This window comes from Terrapene carolina, unplaced genomic scaffold (genome assembly GCF_002925995.2).
Source record: "Terrapene carolina triunguis isolate 2854851 unplaced genomic scaffold, T_m_triunguis-2.0 Scaffold194, whole genome shotgun sequence".
Classification (NCBI taxonomy): Eukaryota; Metazoa; Chordata; order Testudines; family Emydidae; genus Terrapene; species Terrapene triunguis.
The window spans coordinates 12,971,956-12,982,242 of record NW_020664545.1 but is presented as its reverse complement, the minus strand read 5'-3'; the positions used below and the strand labels follow the sequence as shown (position 1 = coordinate 12,982,242).

At 61.0% G+C, this 10,287-nt stretch overlaps 1 protein-coding gene across 1 annotated transcript; it reads left to right on the top strand.

Moving 5' to 3' along the window:
* On the top strand, window positions 1–9,775 carry CACTIN (cactin, spliceosome C complex subunit). The gene is made up of 10 exons (XM_024203220.2): window positions 1–211; window positions 967–1,441; window positions 2,094–2,189; window positions 2,784–2,929; window positions 3,015–3,177; window positions 3,411–3,525; window positions 4,628–4,820; window positions 5,330–5,452; window positions 8,347–8,624; window positions 9,268–9,775. Exons 1-10 carry the CDS (start codon window positions 33–35, stop codon window positions 9,756–9,758), a joined length of 2,259 nt encoding a protein of 752 aa, XP_024058988.1. The 5' UTR covers window positions 1–32; the 3' UTR covers window positions 9,759–9,775.
* The last annotated feature ends 512 nt before the right edge of the window (window positions 9,776–10,287 follow it).

Here is a 10,287-nt window from a genome sequence, read left to right as displayed (position 1 = left end):
GCGGCCGCGCGGCGGAGAGCAGCGACGTGCCGATGGGGTCCGGGTCGCGGAGCCCCGCGGGGCGCTCGCGGCACCGGAGCCGCAGGGAGGCGGGCGGGTCCCGGGAGAGGAGGCGCCGCCGGTCCCGCTCCGGGTCCAGCGGCGCCAGCAGCGATGGAGGCGGCCGGGCCCGGGGTAGCGAGACGCGGCGGCGCAGGAAGCCGGGCTCGGGGTGAGACGCGGCCCCCGGACAGGAGCGGCCGGGGCGGGTCGGTGCCCGCTGCAGGGACAGGGACAGGCCCAGCCCGGGGCTCTCTGATCTGGGGCGAGTCGCTTCACCCACCCCCGGGCCTCCCCCCTGAGCAGGTGAACGGGGGAGCGCGGCCTGGGCCCATTGCCCCGGGGGAGCCGCGAGCCGGCCCCCTCCCTGTCCCGGGACAGGCCGAGCTGGGCAAGGCCCCTCGGCGGGCGCAGCTCTACCGAGAGCGAAGCGGCTTCTGCGGGGGTAGCTGTTCCCGCGTGGGAAGGGGAACAACCCACAGCGGCTTTGTCCCCACCCCAGGGTGTAACTAGTCTGATAAATCACACCCCTAACCAGCAGCGTTATCCTGGTTCCAACCTTGGCCTGAACCTCGTACAGACATTGTCTGGTTGGTTGTGGCTTCATCCCGAATGCAAGTTGCGGGTGTGTGAGCTGGCAACAGGAGAGGCAGCCTGATTGAGAGGAACAAGCCCAGGGCTGAAAGTCAGGAGATCCAAGATCTTTTCCTGGCTCTGCCACTAACTCGCTGCGTGGCTTCACGTCTGTACTTCCTCTGGCGGTGAAATGTAGCGAGCACTTACCCATCTCAGGGTTGTGAGGGTGAATGAATGAATAAATGTTTGGACAGCTAGATAGGCAGGTTGCTATGTAAGCCCTGTGCTGCTATGCAGGTCTTTCTCTGAGGTTGTAGCTATCACTAGGGTGGTGTTGTTGTTTTTTTCTAGCTCTGACTCTGATGAGAGAAAGAGATGGAGAAAGAAGAGAAGCAAAAGCAGGGACCGGCACCACAAAAGCCAGAAGAAACGCCACGCTCGGTCACGGGATCACTCCTCTAACTCAGACTCTGAGGCAGAGAGAGAGAAGAAAAGAGGCCGCAGCAGAGAGAGGAGAAGAAAGCGATCCAGTTCCAGGTCTTCTGTGTCTTCCGTCACATCTCCCTCTCCTTCACGTGAGGAGCTGGGGCAACAGCTGAGCCTTCAGGAGCGACTCAGACTGAAAGAGGAGAAGAAGCAGCAGGCTGAGATGATGAAGGCATTGGAAACACCGGAGGAGAAGAGGGCTAGGCGGCTGGCGAAGAAGGAAGCCAAAGAGAGGAAAAAGCGTGAGAAGATGGGCTGGGGAGAGGAATACATGGGCTACACCAACACCGATAACCCCTTTGGGGACAACAACCTGCTAGGCACCTTCATCTGGAGCAAGGTGAGGCCTCTCTCTATCTCAACGGGCAGTGAGTTGGGGGGAGATAAATGGGTTCTTCCCTCCCCCAAGCTTCCTGTGTCATGAGATAATCAGGGCTGTGCTGCTCCCTGTGGTAGAGCTTCCCCCTGGGAACCTCAGTCAGTTCAGCATTGCACATTCCAGCTGAGCTGCTGCGCAGAGGGCCAAGGGGTGATGGTGCAGGGTCAGGGATGATAAGGCGCAGGGAGGGACACGTTTGCCTGGGGTGAGTTGGGGGAGGAATTTGAAAAGGCTAGGAACAGCAAAGCAAAAGTGAGGGTGAAACCTGCACTGAGGACACGCTGGAGAAGCACCCACTTGTTTTGAGCAATTATCTTAAAGATCCAGTGCAGTTTTATTCGGTCTGCCATTGAAAACCTATGCATTACATAGAGCTTAATGGTAATTTAGGTGGGATGGTGGCTTCTTGTGTATCCTCGTTGAGGAGGCCACAGCTAAATTCCTGGGGGCCACTGGCTGAGTTCTAGTCCCACAGCATCATCTGCGATGAGGTGGAGTGTGTGGATGGTAGCACCCTGCAGGGGGCTTGTATTGGGGACTTCCTGCCACTTCACAAATGGCAACTGAGAGGCCTGTTGGGGGCTGCTTACTCTTGGTGCGGGATTGATTCTAGGCCCTGGAGAAGAAAGGGATCGGCCACCTGGAGGAGAAAGAACTGAAGGAGAGAAACAAACGAATCCAGGAGGACAACCGCCTGGAGCTGCAGAAGGTGAGAGCCAGTAGCCCTTTTCGGCCTGTGACCTGCCGCGGAGCTAATGCAGGCGAGGACACTGGCCCCGATATAAGTCACTTGGTTACTGGTGGCTGTCTTTCTCTTCCCCTCCCTCTTCTCCCTCCCGGCCTCCGCCAAGTCTAATGCTCCCATCTTTGGGCGAAGAGAGTGGCATGTGTGGTGATGGGGATGTGGTGGTACAGGTTCTTGCCCCTGCACAGAGGTGGTGCCCTATTCTCAATACTGAATCCTCAGAATGAGCTGGTCCCTGGTCTCTTTAATGACACACTATTAAACCAATAGAGATCTCAGTACCCCCCAGCCCTGAGCATGGGCCCAGTCAGGGGTCTGTGCTGCCTGTATCTAGTGAGTTTCAGCTCTCCTCTCGTCCATGCCAGCATTGGTTCTCCTCTTGCTTGGTGCCCTTCCACTCCCTGTAAGGGCAGGGCCAATCGTGGGAAATGGGGCAGTTTTGCGCTGGGTTGGATTTGAAGCTAGCATCCATGAGTTCACATGCTGGGACTGGCTGAGCCTTTGGGGAATGGTGCCCCAGGCTGTGCACTGCAACAGTCTTCCCTCCCTCTGAGACAGGTGAAGCAGCTGCGCTTGGAACGGGAGCGAGAAAAGGCGATGCGCGAGCAGGAGCTGGAGATGCTGCAGCGGGAGAAAGAGGCGGAGCACTTCAAAACCTGGGAGGAGCAAGAGGACAACTTCCACCTCCACCAGGCCAAGCTGCGGTATTGTCTCAGGCCTGTGTGCTGGGGGCAGGCACGGTCTGAGCCCTGGTAGCTGGAGCTCAGTGTGTTCTCTTGTTACCTGCAGATCAAAAATCCGGATCCGGGACGGCCGTGCCAAACCCATCGACTTGCTGGCCAAGTACATCAGTGCAGAGGATGACGACCTGGCAGTGGAAATGCATGAGCCTTACACATTCCTGAATGGCCTGACGGTCTCCGACATGGAGGATCTGCTGGAGGATATCCAGGTACCTCTCCTCCAGTACTGCTGCTTCCAGGCCTCCATTCTCTAGCTGGGGGGGTTAGATGCTGTCCGAGCTTCCTTCCTGTCCTTTGCACGCTGTCCCTGTGCCCCACCTCTGGTGCTCATCAGCTCTGCCTCCAGTGCTCACTGGAATAGCAACACCTGCAGCTGCAAATGGCCTGATTCAAACAGCAGGGCCAGGCCTCGCCTCTGAATTCACATGGCTCTTTGTTTCAGGTTTACATGGAACTGGAGCAGGGCAAGAATGTGGATTTCTGGAGGGACATGACCATTATCACTGAGGACGAGATAGCCAAACTTCGTAAACTAGAGGCTTCTGGGAAAGGCCCAGGTAAGGGGGAGGGGAACGCTGGCTGTCAGCACCTGCATTGCTTATGCACAGCAGTGCCGGTGAGAGAGGGGATCATGGCCTAGTAGTTAGAGCAGAGGCCTGTGTTCTGCTCTGCCCCATCTCGCTCTCTGACCTTTGTCAAATTGCTTCTCCTCTCTGAGCTGTTGTCACTGAGGCGGTGACCTCCCTGCTGTGAGCTCTGCACTGTCTGTGTAGTGCCAAGCAGGCTCAAGGGTGCTGTAGAATAATCCAGAGCTACGTGGAACCGTGGTTCTGGAGTGTGGGCGATTCCTGGCCCTGGAACTCTCGGTTGCCTGGCTCTAGGCTGAGCTGGGAGGCTGTAACCAAGCCAGGTGAATTCCCCTGCGTTCGTACAGAGAACTCAGTACATGTGCAGTGGCTTGTCAGCTCTGGCTGGTAAAATCCTGAGTCTCAGTGATTGCAGCTTCCCAGCCTTGCTTCCATGGCCTGTATCAAAGGGCTTTGCTCTCCTGCAGTTGCGATTTCTCTTGCTGCTGCCAGGGGGCGCCCATGTGCCATTATTGCTCTTCCTGTTTGAGCTCAGTGGAACTGAGGCCCCATGGCTCCGTCCTGCCCGCGAAGTGATGGGGCCCTGGGGCCCGGAGGTTGCCGCAGAACCACTGGCACAGTGAGCGTCAGCGTCACACGCTGAGAGCACGATCCTGTCACCTGAGCCCAAGCTTGTGCCAAAGCTCCTGGGTTAGGAACTCTCAGCCAAGAGCCTGCTAAAGGCCTGAGTGTGGCATGTGCATCGGAGCCCAGGCCCCATCCTGAATGGTGCTTGGCACTCAATGCCCATTGAAGGGAATCAAGGGCACTCGGTGCTTGGCAGGGTTGGGCCCTGCCAAATGCCCCGTTCAAACGGCCTTCAGTCTGTAGCCGAGCAACACCTGACATCTGGGCAGGGGGAATCCGGCAGGGGTTCAGTGGGGTTCGTGCACCAGGCAGGGAGGGTGCATTGAAGGAGTGTCCGATCCTGGAGGGGTGGCTCTGCATTGTGGCTCAGGAACCGGTGGGTCATTCTGTCCCGTAGCACCCGTTGGGGCTAACTCGCGTTAACCCTCGTCTGTCCTCACGACAGGAGAGCGCCGAGAAGGAGTCAATGCCTCCGTCAGCTCGGACGTGCAGTCAGTGTTCAAGGGGAAGACATACAACCAGCTGCAAGTGATCTTCCAAGGGATCGAGGGCAAGATCCGAGCAGGGGGGCCCAACCTGGACATCGGTTACTGGGAGAGTCTGCTGCAGCAGCTTAAAGCGTATATGGCCCGGGCCAGGTGAGCGGGAGAGGGAGCATATCCCGTCTGGGTCAGGGCTGCACCCCCAAGGTGGAGTATCAAGCACCCGCCTGCAGTGGGTGGTACTGGGGAATTGTGTCACAGATCACGGGGGTGGGAGGTGTGCCAACATGCCAAGCGGGACATGGGCTTTTTAGCTCCCTATCGGCTGGTTATGGGTTGCTTCCCTTCCGGGGTTGAGGGGACGGAGAGTGCCCCACGTCTCCTTTAGCCTGGGTGACAGGTTCAGACGCTGCACAGGACAAAGGCTAATATTGAGTCCGCTCCTCTTTCGTCGCCCCCCACGATGACTGGGGCTCAAGATGTCTGACCCTGAGCCGTCTGTGTAGGTCTCCCTGGGAGCATTGCTGGAACCTTCGGGGCAGGACCCTGGGCGCTGAGCCCTGTTTCACACCTTGCTCTGGTGGTGTATGTGATGCCAAGGGGGTCTCAGCTCGGGGAAGGCCGTGCTGGGGGCCTCACCCTTTGCTCTCGTCACTTCATTGCAGGCTTCGGGAGCGGCACCAGGACGTGCTGCGCCAGAAGCTGTACAAGCTGAAGCAGGAGCAGGGAGTGGAGAGTGAGCCGCTTTTCCCCATCCTGAAGAAGGATCCGTCTTCTCCCAGCGACAGGTACACAGAGCGGGCGATTTCCTTCTGGTGCCAGAAGCTGACAGGGTTATTTAGCTCCGACCCCTCCAGCCCCTGAGAGCACTCCCTCAGCTGAGCGCCCCCCGTCAGCGAGCCAACGGCTGAGCAGCACGGCCCAGCAGGTAGAGCACAGGACTCCAGGGTTCAGTTCCAGGTTTTGCTGCTGCCTCGCTGTGACTTCGCCGAAGTCCCTTCCCCTTGCTGTCCTCGGCTTCCCCATCTGCACAGCAATGCTAACCGAGGGAAGCCTTGAGCTCTGGGGATGAAGGGCAGAGGGTTGCTGGCATTTCCCATGGACAAGGTTTGCGATGAGGTTTTTAGTAGCAGTTGGATTCCCAAACCTCTGTAAAACCCTCCCGTGAAGTCTGGTTGGGTTGACTGTCGGCCTGGGGGGAGTTCATCTGATTGAGAAGTTCCCGAGATCCAGCTCCCAAGCAGTGGGAAGGTCGGCTGGCTTCGAGCACTGTTGTGCACACAGATGGGAAGCGTAGGTGTGGGCAGGTTTCACCTGACCCCTCCATCTCTGGGCTGCCGTTGGTCAGATCTAGTGTCCGGCGTGATGGGCTGGCTCCCAGGTGATGCATGGTTACCTGGCTGGTTTTACACAGGGGTGCGCCAGGCCGCTGCAGTCCCAGCAGGGGGTGTCACAGTTGGCACGTCAGGAGCAGGGGGAGACTGACCTGAGCTGGGGGAAGGGCCCTGGACATGGTGAGTTAGTGCCCTGCTCCGCTGAACACTGCTGTTTCTGAGCACTTCCCTCCACGCCGCCCAAGGCTTCCTGCGGCCGGAGACGGCAGCGGTCGGTCTGTTGGTACCGGTGAGGGGTTGCACCCGTCCAGTGCTGGGAGTAGAACCCATCGCTAGGCTGGCAGCCACACCGCCTTTGGACGGACGGGCTTCGTAGCTCCCTGGAGCCCCGGCTCTCCCCCCAGACCACCCCTCTTCTAGAGCCAGGAATAGAGCCCTGTCCCATAGAACATGGGTTCTCGACCTTCTTCTCTCTGAGGCCCGCCTCGACATGCTATAAAAACACCAGGGCCCAGCTGGTGGGGGAGGCCTCAGGGCAGGGGCCTTGGGCATAGGTGTAGTTTGACTTCTATTTTGGGGGGTCAGGGGCCAGCAGGGCTTGAGCCACCTCCTCATGGCGGGGTCCGGGGGGGGAGTGCCACCTCCACCCCGACTCACCTCAGCAGGCCACCCACCTGTCTGAAGGGGGGGGCAACCAGAAATTATAACTCAAAGGTGGGGGCTTAGCTCAAAAAATTTGAAAACAGCTCAGGGTGCAGGGAGGGGGGTATTAGGGGCTGTGTGTGGGCGGGGGGGCGCTCGGTGCAGGGAGAGGGGCATTAGGGGCTGTGTGCTGGGAGGACTCCCTGTGATCCCTGTTCCCAGAGGGGTCTGGAGCCACGGAGCCGGGTCTCCCCACCCAGGCGGCTCTTCCCAGCTGCCGCTGTGGGAGCAAAGGGGGCTGGGAGCTGAGGAGCAGCTTCAGCAGGAGGGACGGGAACGCTGCCTGCTCCATGCACCAGCCAGAGCAGCAGCTGCCCCTCACTGCCCGGGGTCACGGCAAAACCAGCCGCCTTTGCTGGCACAATGGCAATGCTCCAGGGCCGCCCGGGGGGGGGGGGGAGGCAAATGGGGCAATTTGCCCTGGGCCCCGCAGGGGCCCCCATGAGAGTTTTTCGGGGCTCCTGGAACGGGGTCCTTCACTCGCTCCGGGGGCCCTGGAAAACTCTTGCGGGGCCCGGGCCCCTGGAGCTTCTTCCGCTCTGGGTCTTCGGGGGCAATTCGGTGGCGGGGGGTCCTTCCACTCTGGGACCTGTCGTCAAAGTGCCCCGATGACCCGCGGCGGGGGGTCCTTCCTACCCGGGACCCGCCGCCAAAGTGCCGGGTCTTTGGTGGCAATTTGGCGGCGGGGGCCCCCCGCCGCTGAAGACCCCAGGCCCCCTGAATCCTCTGGGCGGCCCTGCAATGCTCAGTTCGGGTGAGCCTGCTCCGTACAACCTCGATCAGAAATTTTTCTGCCAGGGAGCTGGTTGTGCCACTGCGCTGGAGGGGATTGGGGGTTCAGACGCGGGGCCCCACGGTCCCCTAGAAAAGGCTCGTGGACACCCAGGGGGCTGTGGACCCCTGGTTGAGAACCGCTGCCGTAGAACATCCAGTACCTTTCCCTTCCCCCCCATTCTCTGTGCCAGCACGACTCCAGCCAGCGGGTCCCGCCATGTGGCAGCAGCCGTGGTGCGGGGGCTGGGAATTGCTCACTGGTCGCTGAGTTACCGCTCCTCGTTCCCAGCTGCTCAGCCTCAATCAAAGAGGCTAACGGCGCCTGAGGGGGTTCCCTCCAGTCGGGTTCCTGCCGTTTTAGGCACATCTTCTCCCCGTCGACCCCCAGACGATGGATCCAGCAAGGTGCCCCCATCCTTCCAGGGGCCAGCGTCAGTGCCTTGTCGCGAGCGCTGCAGGGTGGGTTCTTGCCCTTCCCCAGCAGCCTTGCACCAGCCCCCGTTCTGAGTGTAGTGTTTGGGGGGTGTCCCCGTGCCCCTGCCTGCCAGAAGTCCTCTCCTGGGAGGAAGGGCGCCGTGGTGGTTGCCCTGGAGCAGCAGTAGCCCGTGGCAGCTTCGCTGTGTTTGGCCTCCGTAGGCTGCAGCAGCTCGATGGCGCCGGGCCGGCACAGGTGAGAGGTGTCTCTGCGGAAGAGGCATTGTGGCACATGGCAGACCTAGCGTTCACCCGCAGAGGGCAGTGCCCTGTAGGAGCAGGCGTTAGAGCCGTCCTCACTGTCCTTCCACACTGCCTGAGCCTGCCCCGCGTGACCTGACCGTCCAGGTTCTCACCCGGCCCCCAGCGCCGTAACCTCTCTCCCCTCTGCCTTGCAGGCCGGACCCAGAGGAGAGCGCTCCAGCGCAGCCGGGCCCCTCCACGGCGGGAGCCCCCTCGGAGGGCAGGGGAGAGGCAGAGGCCAAGGCGGAGGGGGAGGGGGAAGCGGTGCTGATGGAGGAGGACCTGATTCAGCAGAGCTTAGACGACTACGACGCCGGGAGATACAGCCCCAGGCTGCTGAACTCCCACGAGCTGCCCTGCGACGCCCACGTGCTAGAGGCCGAGGAGGATCTCCAGCGGCTGCTGCTCTTGAGACAACAGCTCCAGGCCACAGGTAACAGTTGCTGGCTGGCCCGGGTGTGTCCATCTCCTCAGGGGCTCTGTCACTGAGAGGTGCTGGCTGGCACTGCCTATGGGGCCTAGGTCTCTAGGATAACAGCAGTTCTCATGGGGGCCGCAGAGCAGCTCCCCGGGGAAGGCCTGGCAGCCTCCTTGCTTGGGACAGACTCAGCAAAGCCCTGGGGAGTCTATGTGCCTGCCCCAGGGTGTGTGGGATGAGGGGCTGGAGGAGCCTGAGCAGACCAAGGACCCACTACCCGGGGTTTGGCTATCATCTCCCCAGGTTATTGCCTCCTATCAAGCAGCCAGCCCATCCCCTTGGAGCCTGAGCCGGAGCCCTCTGCACCCCGTTCTCAGCGGCCTCCAGCCTGGCCCCTGGAAGGGTGTGCGGGCTCCTCCCTCCCCTCCTTAGCATGCCTCAGACCGGCCCCCAGCACAAGTCCTTGGGCTGCCGGGGGTGGAACAGTCAGGCCTCAAGTCCCCGTCCCAGGCTGGGTCCTGCTGGGGCGGATCCAGTGGTGTGGCCTCACCCTGTGCTGCCCTGGGAGGGTGCCAGGCCTGTGCCCCCAGAGCAGTAGTGCTGCAGGCCTCGCCCACCAGGCTGCCCTCTAACCAACCCCTTGCCCCTTCCTCCACAGGAGACGCTAGCGAGAGCGCCGAGGACATTTTCTTCCGCAGGGCCAAGGAGGGCATGGGCGCTGACGAGGCCCAGTTCAGTGTGGAGATGCCCCTGACAGGCAAGGCCTACCTATGGGCTGACAAGTACCGGCCCCGCAAGCCCCGCTTCTTCAACCGCGTCCACACGGGCTTCGAGTGGAACAAGTACAACCAGACGCACTACGACTTCGACAACCCGCCGCCCAAGATCGTCCAGGGCTACAAGTTCAACATCTTCTACCCCGACCTGATCGACAAGCGCTCCACGCCCGAGTACTTCCTGGAGGCCTGTCAGGACAACAAGGACTTTGCCATCCTGCGCTTCCACGCAGGCCCGCCCTACGAGGACATCGCCTTCAAGATCGTCAACCGGGAGTGGGAGTATTCACACCGCCACGGCTTCCGCTGCCAGTTCGCCAACGGCATCTTCCAGCTCTGGTTCCACTTCAAGCGGTACCGGTACCGCAGGTGAGGGTGCTGGGCGTCTGCCCGCCATCTGCCGACTCTGGGCTGCCTCCCTTTGGAGGGACCTTTTGCTGGACCCGCGGGCGAGCACTCTCACATCAAAGGGGGCAGGTTCTGCGTGCTCTGGATTGCAGGGGCATTCCCCGCCGGCGGGCCCTCTGGCGCGCTCTGTATATTGCTTTGTGTCGGGGGGGGGGGCTTTCTTCTCCTCTCCTTGTGTTTTTAATGGGCTCTGGTAGGGGATCCTGGGATGGGTGTGGTGCGACTCACCCAGCAAAATAAACCTAGATTCTCTAAACGTGGCGCTCTGGGAGCGATAGCCCCTCAGGGCGTCTGGGCCGCAAGGGGCCAGGAGAGCCCAGAGGCAGTGCTAGCCTCCTGCCGTTTGCAAAGCAGCCGCTAGAGGGTGGCCAGCACTCTGCTTCGCTGGGTCCTCCCTGTTCCCTTGAGCTCTGTTCCCAAGGGAGCTCTCCCCGTCCGTCCCTGCTGCGGGAAGCTAGCATCCTGGGGCGCAGGAGGGGAAGGGCTTGGGGCAC